The sequence below is a fragment of the Chiloscyllium punctatum genome, chromosome 7 (genome assembly GCF_047496795.1).
Source record: "Chiloscyllium punctatum isolate Juve2018m chromosome 7, sChiPun1.3, whole genome shotgun sequence".
Classification (NCBI taxonomy): domain Eukaryota; kingdom Metazoa; phylum Chordata; class Chondrichthyes; order Orectolobiformes; family Hemiscylliidae; genus Chiloscyllium; species Chiloscyllium punctatum.
In genome coordinates, this window is record NC_092745.1 from 20992164 (window position 1) to 21011626 (window position 19463).

The 19463-nt window shown below is 45.8% G+C and overlaps 1 gene segment (V, D, J or C); it reads left to right on the forward strand.

Annotated features, from left to right (window-relative positions):
• The first annotated feature begins 2028 nt into the window (after positions 1-2028).
• LOC140479543 (immunoglobulin kappa constant-like) lies at positions 2029-17042 on the forward strand. The segment is given in 3 exon segments: positions 2029-2093; positions 2279-2410; positions 16245-17042. Coding segments are annotated over 3 exon segments (510 nt in total).
• Positions 17043-19463: the final 2421 nt, after the last annotated feature.

The following is a 19463-nucleotide window of genomic DNA, read 5'->3' on the forward strand; positions in this document are numbered from 1 at the left end:
GTCTCCACTGGAGGCTCCAGTGGCAAAGAGGCCGATGTTTAATGGTCTCTACTGGAGAGTTCAGTGGGAATCAATTCCATGCTTACTGGTCTCCAATGGACAATCCAGTGGGACATGAATACCGTAGTGAGTGTGAGGCCCATTTCCTTTCTATAGTAAATGTGTGAAAGTCCAATCCTTATACCAGTAAAACTGGAGCTTAACACTGGAAGGGGAAGGTGAGGGGAAAGGATTGGAATATGTTGTGAATGGACAGGATGGGTCAATGGGTCAGAGCCTGTCCTATCCCTCCAGCTCACACTGATGGCCTGAGGATGTCCTGTCTCTGCTGGGCTTTCATGGAATGAGGTTTGTGTACAAACCAGTCACCAGTAAGAATAGGCCAAGAGCACAGAATTGCCCTTCATTTCACAAGAATCTGACCATCTTCCTGAGAGAGGCCAAACCCTGGTCAATGTGGGAAATGGGGCTTTATTCTCGGAGTAGACATACTCCTGGTGTCAAGGGTTAACATCCATTCGTGAGGTAGAGCTGGAGCAATACAGAGAGAGGGAGACAGAGTGAGTGAGAGGGGGAGAGAGAGAGATTGTTGGCGAGAGTGACATAGAAGGACAGGGTGTGAAAGTGAGAGAGAGCGGGATAAAGAGTCTCAGGCAGTGTAAGATGAGTTAAGGGGGGAGAGAGAGTGGTAGAGAGAGGCAGAGATGGTGGGGTTGAAGAATAGAGATAGAGCAAGATAGAGTATGAGACAGTGAGACTTAGAGAGATCGGACAGAGAGAGAGAGACAGAGAGAGAGACAGAGTAGGTGTGAGACAAAGAGTAAAGGCAATCCAGTGAAAGAGATAGACAGACATGCAGACAGGTCCTGGTCACCAAATTATGAGAAGGATATGACTGTACTCAAGAGGGTGCAAAGATTTCCCAGGAGGGTGTGAGCTATGAGGAAGGATTGGAAAGGCCAGGATTCTTTTTCTTGGAGCAGTGAAGTTTGAGAGGGAACCTGCTGAAGGGCAAAAAGATTATGAGGGGCAGGGATAGAGTGGACAGGAAGGCAACTTTTTCCATGAATAGAGGGATCAATATCCAGGGGCAGAGATTAGAGATTACACAGACATACAGAGATAGAAACAGAGAGCAGGAGTAGGGTTAGGGTTAGGTTTAGGGTTAGGGTTAGGGTTAGGGATTGGCCCTGTGAGTCGGCTCTGTTATTCAATATGACCATGGCTGATCCTCTCCCTCAATGCCAAGCTGGGATTGATGTTGCTAGAGCATTGATGACCAGTACAGACTTATTAAATGCTATCACGTCATTGAACTTCTGATTGAGAGAGAAACAGAAGATATATGAGAGAGAATGAGAGAGAGAGAGAGAAAGAGAGAGAGAGAGACCGCAAGTGTACATTGTGAGATTGAGTGAGAGATGGCGAGGCATTTAATTGCTGCCCCAGACCTCACTGTTCCATTTTCCTGGAATAACGCCTGTTATAGAGATCAGTTAGAGAGCGACCGGAGGGAGGGAGACAGACAAAGATAGAGTGAGGCAATTAGAGTTTGATGGTATAAGGAGAGCATGAGTGAGGAAATAGTTAGTAATATAAGTGAAGGGGAAAAATGAATGATACGAAAGAGAGAGAGAGACCAACCAACACAGAAGGAAAGGGAGATAAACAGAGTGTCAAACATACATGGAAAAAGGGAAAGATATAAATGGTTATATAATTGGGAGAAGACAGAGACGGAGACGGAAATAGAAAGAGAGGGAGAAAGTAAACGAATAACATCAATACATACACGAGAAAGATGAGAAAGAGAAAAAAGGGAAAAGGGAGAAAGGAAGTATGAAAAGGAAGGATGAGAGAGAGAGAGAGAGAGAGAGAGAGAGAGAAGAGGAAGTGTGAGGGGCTGACGTGGCTCTCTCTGCCTCCTGCCATTTACATACTGAGGAACACCCAGTCAGACTCTCACAGGCTGCAGCTTTATAAAGCAGCGCCCAGTGAAGAGAGAGTTTATCAGGAACCAGGCACAGGGACAGGAGCACACACCATGATTTCACACATCCAGCTGATCTGGCCCCTGGCATTCTGTGTCGCAGGTACAAAACTCTTTCCTTATACTTGAGTCTTTAGCTGCTCTCCATTTCACTCCAATTCCACTGACTTGTGATTGAAGGGAAAATGTTGAAACAAGAGCAATGCTCAGTGTCTCCGACAATCTCTCATTTGACCGGCTCTTTCTGTGACAGTTCTGACTTCACTGTGTTTCTCTCTGACCCCTCAGGTATCAATGGGGACTTCACCATGACCCAGTCTCCCCCGGTGCTGTCAGTGAGACTGGGCCAGACCGCAACCATCACCTGTACGGCCAGTCAAAGTATTAGCAGCTACCTTGCTTGGTACCAGCGGCGAGAAGGTCAGAAACCCTCTCTCCTGATCTATTATGCAACAAATCGATTCACAGGAGTCTCTGATCGATTCACCGGCAGTGGATCAGGGACCAGTTTCACCCTGACAATCAGCAACATTCAGAATGAGGATGTCGCTGACTATTATTGTCAGAACAACTATGGCAGCTACACTCTACACAGTGATACAAAGCCATACAAAAACCTCAAGACACACAGCACCACCTCGTGCCCTGACACATGAATCAGTTATATAAAATGTATAATAATGGACACACAGTCTGAACTGACACGTCCACAAATAGATATAAATGAAACTGAACAAATTACCCCATGCTGGGATTGTCATTGTCCACTACACACTCCAGTCCCTGTGCTGTCCACCACTCACTTGAAGGCATCAAGTTTCCCTCTTACACTCCATGGCCACGCGTGAAGATTTAATATCGAAAAATAAATTTCATAAAGCTCCCAAGCCCAGCTTGACACAGAGAGAGACAGAGACAGAAAGACACATGAATGAGAGAGAGACAGAGAGGGGCAGAAAGAATTTGAGAGTGAACGAGAGACTGGGAGACAGGGAGAGGTTAAGAGTGATTGGGGGAAGCAGAGAGGAGAGGTTTTTGGACAGCCTCTGCACTGGGAACTCTCACTGTGGTTCACATTCGGTAAAGGAACCAAGCTCAGACTGAGTAAGTAAATCTCAATCCTCCGTTATTAACCCTGTCAATACTGAAACACACTTTCTAAAATACAGTTGCTGAATTGTTGAAGGTGTTAGTGGGGAGCTTCAGTGAATGAAATGGTTGATTGAGGAGCACTGTGTCTAACAGGGTGTCCAGCTGTATTTCTTTAGTCCCATTGCCCCCTTTAAACAGCAAGATATAAGTCAGTCAGTTTTACTCACCGTGTGAAGGAGCTCTGTCCATTTGCAGCCTGTGGTCCCATTCCTGCAGCATGGAGTGAAATCAGTGAGTATCCTCCTGTCAGTCTCAGTGTGACGGACACGGGCAGAGTTTGATGTGAGCTCTGGCTCCCTGTCTCAGTCTCTGATCTCACTGACCTCAGCAGCAGCAGCAGCAGCAGCAGCAGCAGCAGCACAGTGAGACACCGAGCTCCCACCTCCCCCAGCTTTAAGTCTGCTCAATCACACAATCGCAGAATTGTTACTGTGCACAAGGAGGCCATTCCACCCATCCTGTCTGTACTGATTCTCTGAATGAGCAATTCACTGAGTGTCATTCTCCTGCCTTCTCCCTGTCACCCTGCACATTGTTCCTTTTCAAATAACAGTCTCATTCCCTTCGGAATGTTTCAATTGAAGCTGCCTCCACCCCACTGTCAGGCAGTGCATTCCACACCTTAACCAACTCACTGGCTGAACATGTTGTTCCCCATCTCACTTTTGTTACTTTCACTAATTACTTTCAATCTGTGGTCTCTCAGTCTCAATCCCTTCTCAGTTGGAAACATTTTCTCCCTATTTACTCTGTCCAGGCCCCTCCTGGTTTTAATTCCTCAAACAAATCTCCTCTCAGCCTTCTCCTAAGAAGACAGTCCCAAATTCTCCAATCAATCTGTATAACTGATATTCCTCATCCCTGGAATGATCTTCAGGAATTTTTTTGCCATTTCTACAAAACTTCACCTCCTTCCTGAATTATTCACATTTCCTATGGCCCTCATGATTTTATAAACATCTATAAGTTCACTTCTCAGACTCTTATGCGTCAGAATACAAAGTCTCGACTTTTCCAGCCTCTCATAGTCATGGAGTCAACAGACCTTTCAGTTCAACTTGTCCATGATAACCAGATATCCTAAACTGACCTCATCGTATTAACCAGCATTTGGCTTCCATCCCTCAAAACCCTTCCTATTCATGTACCCATCCCAATGCGTTTTAAATGCTGTAATAGTATCTGCCTCCAAGACTTTCTCTGGCAGCTCGATCCAGACACACACCACCCTCTGTGTGACTAGTTACCCCTCAGGTCCCTTTTGAATATTTTGCCTCTCACCTTAAATCTATGCCATCTTGTTTGGACTCCCTTTCCCAAGGAAAAGGCCTTGGATATAACCCTGTCCATGCCCCTCATGATTGTATAACCATCTATAAGGTCACCCCTAGGCCTTAGATGCTGCATGAAAAATAGGCCCAGTTTCTTCAGCCTTTCCCTATAGCTCAAACCCTCCAATTCCTGGCCATGTTCTTGTAAGTATTTTCTGCAGCTTTTTAAGTTTAACAGCATCCTTACTCTTGCGAGGTGATCATGATTGTTCACACTATTTCCAAAGTGGCCTCACTAATCTCCTGTATAGCTGCAACATGATGTCCCAACTCCTATACTCAAAGCAGTGACCAATAAAGGCAAGTGTACCCAACAACTTCTTCATCACCCTGTCTACCTGTGACCACACTTTCAAGTAATAACGCACTTGCATCTTCACTCTGAGGTCTCTTTGTTCAGCAACACCCCACAGGGCCCTACCACTGTATAAGTTCTGCCCTGGGTTGCCTTTCCAAAATGCAACATCCTACAGTTATCTAAACTGAACTCCATTTGGCACACCTCGAGCCATTGCCCCATCTGATGAAGGTCCCGCTGTACCCTGAGATGAATTTCTTTACTATCCACTATCTCACCAATTTTGATATCATCTACAAGTTTACTGTAACTCCTATATTCACATCCAAATCATTTCTTTAAATGATAAAAGTAGTGAACCCAGCACCAATGTTCGTGGCACACAGCTATTCACAGATCTCCAGTCTGAAAAGCAACCTTTTCCCACCACTCTCTGTGTCCTCTCTTCAATCTAATTTTTCTTTTATCCCAACGGCTCACTCACCCTGGATCCCATGTGGTCTAACCTTACTAACCAATCTATCATGTGGAACCTTGTCAAAAACTTTACTGAAGTCCATACAGACTATTTCTACTGTTCTGTCTTTATCAATCTTCGTTGTCACCTCCTCAATCAAATTCAGGAGACATGATTTCCTATGCATAAAACCACATAGATTATCCAAAGAATGTAAATCCTATCCCACAGAATCCACTCCAACATCTTTCCCAGCATTGACATCAGGCTCACTGGTCTATGGTTCCCCTGGCTTTTCCTTACCGTCTTTCTTAAAAAATGGCACAACATTAGCCAACCTCTCTGGTTCTCCAGCACCTTACCCATGGTTGTCAGTGATACACATTTCTCAGCAAGGGGCCCAGCAGTCTCTTCCCTAGTTTCCCACAATGTTCTGGGATACACATGACCCGGTTTATCTACGACCTTTATGTGTTTTCAGATCTTGACCGTCTCCTCTCTTGTGTGTGATCTCTTTTCAAGACATCACTATTTTTCCAAATTCCCTAGCTTTCTCCACAACAAATACTGACCTGAAATATTTGTTTGGGATCTCACCCATCTCTTGTGTCTTACCAAAATACAGCACTCACATTTATCTCAGTTAAACTCCATCTGCCATTCCTCAGCCCACTGGTCCAGTTGGTCAAGATTCCATTGTATTCTTAGACAGCCTTCTTCGCTGCCAATAATTAGATTAGCGTATGTACAGTGTGGAAACAGGCCCTTCGGCCCAACAAGTCCACACCGATCCTCCGAAGAGTAACCCACCCAGATCCATTTCCCTGTCAGTAATGCATATAACACTATGGGCAATTTAGCATGGCTAATTCACCTGACCTGCACATCTTTGGACCATGGGAGGAAACCAGAACACCCAAAGGAAACCCATGCAGACACAGGGAGAATGTGAAAACTCCACACAGACAGTCATCCAAGGCTGGAATCGAACCTATGACCCTAGCACTGTGAGGCTGCAGTACAAACCACTGAGCCACCGTGCCACCCCACCTGAGCCACCACTGAGCCACCGATACCACCTGAAAATTCACCTGAACACACTCTCACAATTCTGGGCTCTCCCTGCCCATCACACTGCTACTATCCTAGTCTATATTCAGAAACTAAAGACCACCCCCCCCGCCCATTTATAACAACTCTATCATATTTCCAGGTCTCTGTAAATTCATGCATTTGTATTCCTCCACATCCTTCCCACTGGGATGTGCCTTATTGACTGCACTGAGGATTCTGTGTTCTTTTGTGGTCCTCTCTGACATTCCCTCCTGGCTCCCACAGCTCTGCCAAGTTAGTTTAAACCCTCTCTAATAGCACTAGTAAACCACCTCACAAGGGTCTAATGCAGTCCCTCAGGGTTCCTCTTTCCAGCCTCACAGTCACCTGTGTTCACCTCCTGATTCTATTCTCACCTGCGTGCGGCACTGGGAGTAATCCGGAGATTCCTACTTTTGAGTTCCTGCTGCTTATTCCCTCCAGAGCTCCCGAACTTCTGACTGCAGGTCCATGTTCCTTTTTTTCCATCCATCACTGGGACCAATGTGGTCTACGACTGCTGTCTGTTCCCCCTCTCCCCTCAGGGTGCTCTGCAGCCGCTCAGTGATATCCTTGACCCTGGCACCAGGGAGACAACACACCATCCTGGATTCCCATCTGCAGCTGCAGAGACACCTATCGATTGTCCTCACTCTCGAATTTCATCTCAGTATCGCTCTTCCAGGCCTACCTGTGCCCCCCTGTACAGCTGAACCCCCCACCGTGGTGCCAGGGACTTGGCTCTGGCTGCACTCCCTAGATGAACCATCATTCTCATCAGGAGTTTGAACTGAATCCTGGTTGGAGAGTGGGATGCACTGAGGGGATTCCAGTACTAGCTGCTTGGTCCTTTTGGACTGTCTGCTGCTCCCCCATTCCCGCTTTCCCTGCATACTCTGAAGCTGCAGAGTGACCACATCTAGAAACGTTCTCTCCACGGAGCTCTCAGCCTCACGGACTCTCCGCACTGACACCAGCTGCTGCTCAAGCTCCAGAACCCGGAGCTCCAACTGCTGTCACTGACCATACTTCCTGCTCTCATCGCATTCTAGGAGCTGGGAAGCATTCTGAATTTCCCACCTAAATGCACACTCTCTCCACTCTTTGGTTATCTGTTGACAATGTTCTGATAGTAAACAGCTACAGCAGGGCTCACCGTCCAGTGGGTTCAGTGTTCCAGGGTTTTGGGGAAACTCTCCAGAAGACTTTAAGAAATAGGAGCAGAAAACAGCCATTCAGCCCATTGAATCTGCTCTGCCATTTGATCTTGGCAGATATGCTTCTCACCCCCATTCTCCTGTCTGCTCCACAGGAACTTTCCATCCCCTTAACAATCACGAACCTATCTCTCTCTGTCTTAAATACACTCAGTGACTTGGCCTCCACTGCCCTCTGTAACAATGAGTTCCACAGATTCTCCACCCTCTGGCTGAAGAAATTCCTCCTCATCTCAGCTCTAAAGAGTCGGCCCTTCATTCTGCGGCTGTGCCTTGGTTACCGAGTCTCTGCTGTTTTTGGAAACATCTTCTCCCCATCCACTCTATCCAGGCCTATCAGAATTCAGTAAATTTCATTAAGATCCCTCTTCATCCTTCTAAACTCCATTGAGTACAGACCCAGAGTCCTCAAACACGCCTCATATGACAAGCCCTTCATCCCCAGGATCATTCTTGTAAACCCCTCCAATGCCAGCACATTGTTTCTTAGAACATGTGTCCGAAAATGCCCACAGTATTCCAAATGCAGTCTGACCAGAACCTTACACAGCCTCAGCAGTGCATCTCTGTTCTTGCATTCTAGTCCTATTGAAATGAATGCTAGCATTTCATTTGCCTTCCCAAGCACAAACTGGACCTGCCTGTTAACCTGAAGAGAAACCTGAATGAGGTTTCTGCTTTAGATTTCCAAAGGCTTTCCGCATTTAGCAAACAGTCTTTGCATCTCTTCTTCCTTCCACAGTGCATACCCTTACACTGTAACACATTGTATTCTATCTTCCCCTTCTTTGCCAGCTCCCAGAGCCTCTCCAGGACCTTTTTCAACCTTCCCACTTCCTCAACACTACCTGTCCCTCCACGTATCTCATGTCACCTGCAAACTTAGCAACAATGTCTTCACTTCCTTCATCCAGATTGTTAATGTATAACGTGAATAGTTATGTTCCCAACATTGATGCATGCAGAACTCTACTCGTCACCAGCTGCCATCTTTCCTTACTCTCTGCTTTATACCAACCTGCCAGTCCCAGTCCTCAGTCCATGCCAGTACATTGCCCCTAACACTATGGGTGCTTATCTGACGTCAAATGCCTTCTGGAAATCCAAATACATTACTTCCTCGGACTCTCCTTTATCTGACTGGCTCATTGCCTCCTCAAAGAATTCTAACAGATTTGCCAGGCATGACCTCCCCTTGATGAAAACGTGTTGTCTCAGCCGTATTTTAACATTGCACTTCCAAGTCCTCTGCAATTTTATCCCTAAATTGAATTCTAAAATCTTACCAACAACTGAGTCCAGGCTAAGTGGCCTATAATGTACCATCTTCTACCTCCCTCCCTTCTTAAACAGGGTTGGTATGTGAGCCATTTTCTTATCCCTTACCCCCACCAAATCTCCACCTCCACACCCTGAAACCATTGATTCCTTAAAGATCATCACCAATGCCTCCACACTCTCCTCAGTGATCACCTTCAGAACACATGGGTGTCGTTCATCCAGTCTGGGTGAGTTATCCATATTCAGACCTTTCAGCTTCCCCAGTACCTCCTCCTTAGTGATGGACACTACACTCCCCTCTGCCCCCTGACAATCTTGAAGTACTGGAATGCTGCTGGTGTTTTTCATGGTGCAGACTGATGCAAAGTACCGATTCAATTCCTCGGCTATTCCATCATTTCCTACTATTCTTTCTCCAACCTCATTTTCCAGTGATCCAATGTTTATTTTTGCCTCCCTCTTCCTTTTTCTATGTCTGCTAAAATTCTTGCAATCTTCTTTAGTATTACTGGCGAGCATACACCCACATTTCACCTTCTCCACCCTTAATGCTTTTTTCGTTATCCTCTATCGGTTTTTAAAGACTTCCTATTTCTCTGACTTCCCACTATTCTCCACTACATTGGATGCCTTTTCTTTTGCTTTTATGCTGTCCTAGACCTCCCTCATCAGCCGTGATTGCCTTGTCCTCCCCTGAGTATGTCTTTTTTTTCTTTTTTGGGATGAATTCCTACTCTACTTCCTGAATGACTCCCAGAAACTCTGCTGTTTGCTGCCCCACCATCTTACCTGCTCGGCTCCCCTTCCAATCAACTCTGGCCAGCTCCTTCCTCATGTCTTTGTAGTTCCCTTTACTCAACTGAAATACTGTTCAATCTGATTGTCGCTTCTCCCTCTCAAGCGACAGGGGGAATTCCATCATATTATGGTCCCTTATCCACAGAGATACTTTCACCTTAAACTCACTACCCAAGTTTACCTCATTACACATCACTGAATCCAGACCTGCCTGTTCCATAGTGGCTCAACCACAAGATGCTCCAAAAACAATCTCGTAGATATTCCTTGAAATCCTTTTCTTTAGACGCACTACCCAGTCCATCTATCCATTGAGGTCTACAATGACATTTAGTTCATGACTTTTCTGTATCCTGATTGATTTTATTCCCCACACCCTGATTACTGTTTGCAGAACTGGACATAACCTGCATCAGATTCTTTATTGCGGTTCCTGAACTCTACGCACACAGATTCTATAACTTCTGACTCTCTATCACTTCTTGCTATTGATTGAATTTTATTTCACACTAACAGGGCAATTCTTCCCCCTCTGACCACCTACCTGTCCTTTTGATAGGACATGTATCCTTGGATATTTAGTGCCCAGCCGGGTTCCCCTTACAGCTATGTCTCTGTGATACCCAAAGCATCGTTCCTGCCAGTATCAATCTGAACTACCAGCTCATTGTGTATACTGTGTGTATTTAAGTACAACACCCTCAGTCCTGCATTGACTGCCCTCCTTCTCATTATTGTCCTCTTATCTGCTGGGCTTGATGTTCGATTCTTGTTCCTTTCTGTACTCTCTGTCCTCGTACGTCTTCTAGAAACTTGAATAACCTCTCCTGAGCCCTTTTCCACTTTAACTAGTTTAAATTCCTTGGACACTCAATTTACCTCGATTTATGGCAAAACTTTGTCTACCTTATTCAGAATGTTTTGTGCATTTAGTTGCAAAATCTTTAAGTTTGTTCTGTTATTGATTTTCTCTGCACTTCTTTACTTCCTTTGATATTGAAAAAATCCGTCCCTATCTTTTATTTTCTGGTAACAATCAATCCCATCGCTAACCAGCAATCGTACCGTCTCCTTCACCTTCTGTTTTCTCATTTTCTATCCAAGTGAACCAAATTACTTTATCGTTGGGTTGACTTCAGGCATGGTGGCTCAGTGGGTAGCACTGCTACCTCATAGCACCAAGGACCCGGGTTTAATTCCTGTCCTTGGGAAACTGTCTGTATGGTGTTTGCACATTCTCCCTGTGTCTGTGTGGGTTTCCCCCATGTGCTCTGGTTTACTCCCACTGTCCAAAGATGTGCAGGTCAGGTGAATTGGCCGTTTTAAATTGCCTACAGTGTTAGGTGAAATAGTCAGGAGTAAATGTACGGAAGGTTTCTCATTGGGCTGCTGTTCGGAGGGTTGATGTGGACTTGTCAGGCTGAACTACTATTTCCACACTATAGGGAATCTAATCAGGCCAATATTTATCATTAATCCAACATCATCAATGCTTTTTGATCTCCTTGCTTCCAGTTGGATCTTACTGTGTAGAAACTGGCTGCCACGTTCCTGACGTTGCAACTGTGACTGCTTGTCAAACAAAACTGTCTGGAAATGTCTTTGGAAGAGCCTGAAATATTAAGGGCTGGATTGATGCCCATATCCCTCTAAACTCTTCCTATTTACATATGCATGCCTTTTAAATGTTGTAATTGTACCAGCCTTCACCACTTCTTCTGGCAGCTCATTCCACACATTTAACACCCTCTGAATGAAAACGTTGCCCCTTAGGTCCCTTTTAAATCTTTCCCCTGTCACCTTCAGCTTATGCCCTCCAGTTCTGGACTCCCCCACTCTGGAGAAAAGATCTTCTCTATTCACCCTATCTGTACCCCTCATGATTTTATAAACCTCTATACGGTCACCCATCAACCTGCAATGATCCAGGGAAAACAGCGTCAGCATATTCAGCCTCTCCCGATAGCTCAAACCCTCCAACCTTGGCAGCATCCTTGTAAATCTTTTCTGAACCATTTTAAGTTTCACAACATTTTCCCTACAGCAGGGAGACCAGAAGTGCACACAGAATTTTTGCAAAAGTGCCCTCACCAACGTCCTGTACAGCCGCAACAGCTCCCAACTCCAATACTAATGGACTGACCAATAAAGGAAAGCAAACCAAATGACTTTGTCACTACCCCCCACCTCCCCCACCCCCCTCCTCCCCCCACCGATCTGCAACTTCACTTTCAGTGAACTATTCTTTTTTTTTTGGATGAACTGGCAGTCTTTCAGTTGTGAAAGATGCCATTCCATGGCACTGTTGGATGAAGAGCAGGCAGATCCCCCTGGTGTCCCTGATCAATATTTATCCCCCAATCAAAATCACTGAAAATCTATTTCTCTGCTATTTATCATACTGTGTTTGGGATCTCGCTGTGCACAGTCTGCTGGAAAGATCCATTGGGACATCTTGAGTTGGGGACAGGTGCGACACAAATACAAGTCTTTATTTAAGATTGAAGTCTCCTGATCCGGACATTCACCCATTGTCTGTGCACTCTCACCTTCCGGGGGCATGGGGTCACGAGGAGCAGTGACCCAAAGGACACTGGGACTCTTTGCAGTCTCACCCTTGCCCTCAGCCCAGCACTGTGCAGTAAGGTTTGAAATGTAATCTGGAACATAGAACATAGAACATAGAACATAGAAAAATACAGCGCAGTACCTCGATGTTGCGCCGACCAAAGCCGACCTAACCTACACTAGCCCAATAACCTCCATATGCTTGTCCAATGCCCGCTTAAATGACCATAAAGAGGGAGAGTCCACCACTGCTACTGGCAGCGCATTCCATAAACTCACAACCCCCTGAGTAAAAAATCTACCGCTAACATCTGTCCTATACCTACCACCCCTTAATTTAAAGCTGTGTCCCCTAGTAACAGCTGATTCCATACGAGGAAAAAGGTTCTCATTGTCAACCCTATCTAAACCTCTAATCATCTTGTACACCTCTATCAAATCTCCCCTAAACCATCTTTTTTCCAATGAGAAAAGTCCCAAGTGCCTCAGCCTTTCCTCATACGATCTTCCTACCATGCCAGGCAACATCCTGGTAAACCTCCTCTGCACTCGTTCCAATGCCTCCACATCCTTCCTGTAGTATGGCGACCAAAACTGCACACAATACTCCAGATGAGGCTGCACCAGAGTCCTATACAACTGCAACATGACCTCAGGACTCCGGAACTCATTTCCCCTACCAATAAAGCCCAGTACACCATATGCCTTCTTCACAGCACTATTTACCTAGGTGGCAACGTTCAAAGATCTGTGTACATGGACACCAAGATCCTTCTGCTCATCCACACTACCAAGTAGTCTACCATTAGCCCAGTAATCCATCTTCTTGTTACTCCTACCAAAGTGAATGACTTCACACTTAGCTACATTGAATTCCATTTGCCACCTTACTGCCCAGCTCTGCAACTTATCTATGTTGCGCTGTAACCTGCCACATCCTTCTTCGCTGTCCACAACTCCACCGACTTTCGTGTCATCCGCAAACTTGCTCACCCAGCCTTCAAGCCCCTCCTCCAGGTCATTTATAAAAATGACAAACAGCAATGCTCCCAAAACAGATCCTTGTGGAACACCGCTCGTAACTGCGCTATGCCATCAACTACTAGCCTCTGTCTCCTTCCAGCCAGCCAATTCCAAATCCAAACCTCCAATGCACCCTCAATGCCATACCTCCGTAGTTTTTGCATTAGCCTGCCATGGGGTACCATATCGAACACCTTGCTAAAATCCATATACACCACATGTACTGCTTTACCCTCGTCCACTTCCTTGGTCACCTTCTCAAAGAATTCAATAAGGTTTGTGAGGCACGACCTGCCCTTCACAAAACCATGCTGACTATCCTTGATCACATTATTCCTATCCAGATGTTCATAAATCCTATCCCTTACAATTCTCTCTAAGACTTCGCCCACAACAGAATTGAAACTCACTGGCCTATAGTTACTCGGGCGATCCCTGCTCCCCTTCTTGAACAAGGGGACCACATTCGCTATCCTCCAGTCTTCTGACACTATTCCCATAGACAACGACGACATAAAAATCAAGGCCAATGGCTCCGCTATCTCCTCCCTAGCTTCCCGGAGGATCCTAGGATAAATGCCATCAGGCCCAGGGGACTTATCTATTTTCATCGTTTCCAGTATTCCCCAGACGTCTTCCCTACGTACCTCAAGGCCATCCATTCTAATCACTTGTGACTCAATATTCGCATCAGCAACAGTGTCCTGTTCCTGAGTGAATACTGACGAAAAGTATTGATTTAGTGTCTCTCCAATCTCCTCCACCTCCACACACAACTTCCCACTACTATACTTGACTGGACCGATACCTACCCTAGTCATCCTTTTATTCCTGACATACCGATAGAAAGCCTTTGGGTTTTCCCTAATCCTACCAACCAAGGACTTTTCATGTCCCCTTCTCGCTGACATTCTACACAGAAACCCCAATGTGACTCGTTCCCGAAGTGTGTGGATCCGATTCTGCTCCAATATTCTCGGATAAAGTTCCCCTGATCTGTGGGTGATCGGATGTTTGTTAAAGAGGTATCGAGCTCCATCCCACTTTCCAGCTCTTGCTCCATAACTCCTGAGGTTTCACTGTTTGAAGTGAATATCCAGGTGTTTTCTCAATGTGATGAGTGTTTCTGCCTCTCCCACCCTTTCAGGCAGTGAGTCACACATCCCACCGGCCTCTGGGTGAAAACAAATACCCTCAACTCCCCTCTAATCCTGCCCCCAACTGATTTCAATCTCTCCCCATGATTATTGCCCTCTGTGCTGGTGGAAATCAGTCCTTCCTACCCTCTCTGTCCAGGCCCCTCATCATTTTACACACCACAATCAAATCTCCCCTCGGCCACCTCTGTTCCAAAGAAAACACTCCCAGCCAAACAAATCATTCCTCAAAGCTCAAAGTCCCCATTCCAGACAAACTCCTCATTTGTCCCCATCTCCAATGGAATCCCATCCTTCCTGTAATGTGGTGACCAGAACCATACACTGTTCTCTCACTGTTCTCTAACTGGGCTTTTCTACAGTTCCAGAATAAACAAACTCCTTGCTTTCGCTGTCAACCAATAATGAGATAAGGGAGGTGATGGCCTAATGGTATTATCGCTGAACTGTTAATCCAGAGATCGAGATAATGTTCTGGGGACCAGGGTTAGAATCCAGCAGATGGTGGCATTCAAATTCAATCAAAAAAGTCTGCAATTTAGATTGTAATGTCGACCATGAAACAATCGTTGATTGTCAGGAAAAAGCCATCTGATTCCCTGATGTCCTTTAGGGAAGGAAAATGCCATCGTTACCATGTGACCCCAGACCCACAGTAATGTGGTTGACTCTAAACTGCCCTCTGGGTGATTAGGGATGGGCAATAAATGCTGCCAATCCAGCAATGCCCTCAATCCATCAAGCGAAAATGAAGAACAGTTTATCCCATGTGTCTTCTTACCACCTTACTGACCCGCATTAATCACCATGGCCACATCTTCCACCTCCCCAAACATTTGACTTGCAGCTTCAAATTGACAAGAGACATTCCTTCATTATCTGAGAAAGAGATAGAAATATCCAAACCAGGAGCAGCAGTAGGCCATTCGGGCCCCAAACCTGCTCCACCATTCAATATGATCATGGCTGATCATCCAACACTGTCCCCTGTTCCTGCTTTCTCCCCAAATTCTTTGATCCCTTTAATCCGAAGAACTATATCAAATTCTTTATTGTACACATACTGCATCTAATTCCCTGATGCTAGTAAAATGGATGAGAATTATTGGGTTGTTGTTTTATGACCAGTATGGACACAATGGGCTGATGGGCCTTTTGGGTCTCTCTGACTCGATGATTGTATTATTATAATTTATGAATAACTGAGTATCAAAGACTGACCCCTGTGGCACCCTAAGTTGTAATTACCTGTCATTCAGATAAACACTGACTCTTTCTGTCCTGTCTGCCAACCAGTTCCCAATCCATGTCAGTACATGACCCCCAATCCTCTTGTTCATTTGGTCTAGATCTGGAAGTCACACCCTTACTCTTTGTGGGAACAGATTCTGAACAATCTCTGTCTCGTCCTTCGAGGACACCCATTGTCTTGACACTGATTTCCCACAATGCCGCTTGTTCCGATCCACCTTTTCCAAAACACCACACAGTTGAGAAAAATGAAAAGGTTTACACTTGCTCCATGTTTCTCCATTTGCATCCCTACTCTCAATCTCACTGAGTTCTGATCACTGTCACGAAAATGCTCCCCCATTGACAGCCCTTCCACCTGTCCACATTGATTTTATAAACAATGGTCCAAAACTGTCCCTTCTCTCTCTGCTGCTTCACCATCACTTTCTCTGGAGCAGTGAGGGATGGGTAATAAATACTGGCCCTGCCAGTGACGCTCACATCCCAAGAAGCAATTTGAACAATGCCTGGTCGTTTGTTGCGTTTATTCTGTACTGACGACAAATGTTCAAAAAGATTGTATGGACAGTGAAGGGTTGAATTCCCTTCCAGTGGCAGGGATTAAATTTGTTTCTCTTGTCTTTCAGGCCGTGACAACTCTCAGCCCAAGCTGACCCTGCTGCCTCCCTCCCCGGAGCAGGTCAATGCCAAGGGCACTGCCACCCTGGTGTGCCTTGCCAATCACTTCTATCCCGATGAGCTGGAGGTGCAGTGGAAGAAGGACGGTGCAGTGATTTCGGACGGGGTTCAGACCAGCAACTACCTGCGAGCTTCGGACAGCACCTACAGTGTCAGCAGCCTGCTGACCCTCACTGGGTCTGACTGGGAGTCCAACGCTCGCTTCTCCTGTGCCCTCACCCACGTGACCCTCCCCTCTCCCCTCAGCAAGAGCATCAGGAGATCAGAATGTGTGTAGAGTTTTGAGACAGTCCACAGAGGAGACACAACTTTAAATAGAACAGGGCTGGTCATTGTCAGCACTGAATTTCAACTCTCTTCCTTCTTGGGACTGGCTCAGAGACACTTCTGAGGTTTGGATGTTAAAGCAGATCATTGGGGTAGCGGCAAGAGAGCTTTACACTGTGTCAGACCTCATACCGTCCTTGTCCTGGGAGTTTTTGATGGGGACAGGATTGTCTTGTGATGTCAGCTGTACAAAACAACGTGAACCTCAGAAGTCTCTGCTTCAGTAAACCAGATCTCCTTCCTGCTCAGCTGTCAGTTCCAATTTAAGGTTTTATCACTGATTAAAGGGACAGGATTCTCATGTTGTTGAGAAAATCTCTCCAAGTGTTTTCCTCAAGGTCCATTGTGGCTGTGAATTTGAGCAGCTTCCTCTTTCTGGACTGTTAATTGCAGTTGTTTCTTTCTGTCAATGTAATGTGGAAAAGGGAATAAAAGTGAAGGTTCAGTCTCTGTCTCTGCGTGCTTTGAAAATAACTGACCTCCTCCTCCCCCCCCCCCCCGCCCCCCCCGCACCTCTGAGTATATTTCAGCAGGTCATTGTCACAATTGGTTACTTGGCCTGTCAATCAATTTCAATTCTCAAACATCAGTCATTTTCAAATGATCCCTTTAATCAGGAATTTATGTAGATTCCAAAAAGAACAGAAGCTGAAAATTGTTAGGACTCAATAAGTACAATCTGATGTATTTCCTCTTCACTCTGATGGTCGAGGACCAGCTGATGGGATCGAACTGTGCAATCTCTGCTTCTGTCGGATAGCCCCTGAAACAATCTTCAGCCAATCACAGACATTGTTGGCTGAGTGTGTCTCTCTGAGTGTGAGTGTTTAACCTCATACTGCCTGTAGATGTCTCTCTGAGTGTGGGTGTGTTATGCAGAGAGACACCCACAGACAGCATTCAGTAATACACCCACATTTGGGGAGACACCTATCCGTCGCATGGAGTGTGAGTGTGTTACTCAGTGAACATAGAACATAGAACATAGAAAAATACAGCGCAGTACAGGCCCTTCGGCCCTCGATGTTGCACCGACCGAAGCCGACCTAACCTACACTAACCTCCATATGCTTGTCCAATGCCCGCTTAAATGACTATCAAGAGGGAGAGTCCACCACTGCTACGGGCAGGGCATTCCATGAACTCACAACCCGCTGAGTAAAAAATCTACCCCTAACATCTGTCCTATACCTACCACCCCTTAATTTAAAGCTGTGTACCCTAGTAACAGCTGATTCCATACGAGGAAAAAGGTTCTCATTGTCAACCCTATCTAAACCTCTAATCATCTTGTACACCTCTATCAAATCTCCCCTAAACCTTTTTTTCTCCAATGAGAAAAGTCCCAAGTGCCTCAGCCTTTCCTCATACGATCTTCCTACCATGCCAGGCAACATCCTGGTAAACCTCCTCTGCACTCGTTCCAATGCCTCTACATCCTTCCTATAGTATGGCGACCAAAACTGCACACAATACTCCAGATGGGGCCGCACAAGAGTCTTATGCAACTGCAACATGACCTCAGGGCTCCGGAACTCAATTCCTCTACCAATAAATCCCAGTACAACATATGCCTTCTTCACAGCACTATTTACCTGGGAGGCAACTTTCAAAGATCTGTGTACATGGACACCAAGATCCCTCTGCTCATCCACACTACCAAGTAGTCTACCATTAGCCCAGTAATCCATCTTCTTGTTAATCCTACCAAAGTGAATGACTTCACACTTAGCGACATTGAATTCCATTTGCCATCTTTCTGCCCAGCTCTGCAACTTATCTATATTGCGCTGTAACCTGACACATCCTTCTTCGCTGTCCACAACTCCACCGACTTTCGTGTCTTCCGCAAACTTGCTCACCTAGCCTTCAAGCCCCTCCTCCAGGTCATTTATAAAAATGACAAACAGCAATGCTCCCAAAACAGATCCTTGTGGAACACAGCCAGTAACTGCGCTCCAAGATGAACCTATGCCATCAACTACTAGCCTCTGTCTCCTTCCAGCCAGCCAATTCCTAATCCAAATCTCTAATGCACCCTCAATGCCATACCTCCGTAGTTTTTGGATTAGCCTGCCATGGGGTACCTTATCGAACGCCTTGCTAAAATCCAAGTACACCACCACTACTGCTTTACCCTCGTCCACTTCCTTGGTCACCTTCTCAAAGAATTCAATGAGGTTTGTGAGGCACGACCTGCCCTTCACAAAACCATGCTGACTATCCTTGATCACATTATTCCTGTGCTGCCTGTCTCACAGAGTGCATGTGATGCTTAGTGCTACCTGGAGGTGTCTCTCTCAGTTTGAGTGTGTTACTCAGTTAAAAATCACACAACACCAGGTTATAGTCCAACAGTTTTAATTGGAAGCACACTAGCTTTCAGAGCTCCGCTCCTTGATCGGGTGACAGTTGAGGGTTCGATTGTAACACAGATTTTGTCATGATTTGTGTTACGATCATAATTCTGTATTACGATCGAGCCCTCCACTATCACCTGATGAAGGAGCGTTGCTCTGAAAGCTAGTGTGCTTCCAATTAAACCTGTTGGGCTAAAACCTGGTGTTGTGTGATTTTTAACTTTGTGCACCCCAGTCCAACACCGGCATCTCCAAATCCTGTCTCACAGAGTGCGTGTGTTACTCTGTGCTGCCTTCAGGTGTCTTCTCTCAGTGTGAGTGTGTTACTTAGTGCAGCCTGTAGGTGTCTCTCTCAGTGTGCATGTGTTACTCTGTGCTGCCTGTTGGTGTCTCTCTCAGTGTGTTTCTTACTCTGTGCTGCCTGTAGGTGTCTCTCTCAGTGTGAGTGTGTTACTCTGTGCTGTGCTGCCTGTAGGTGTC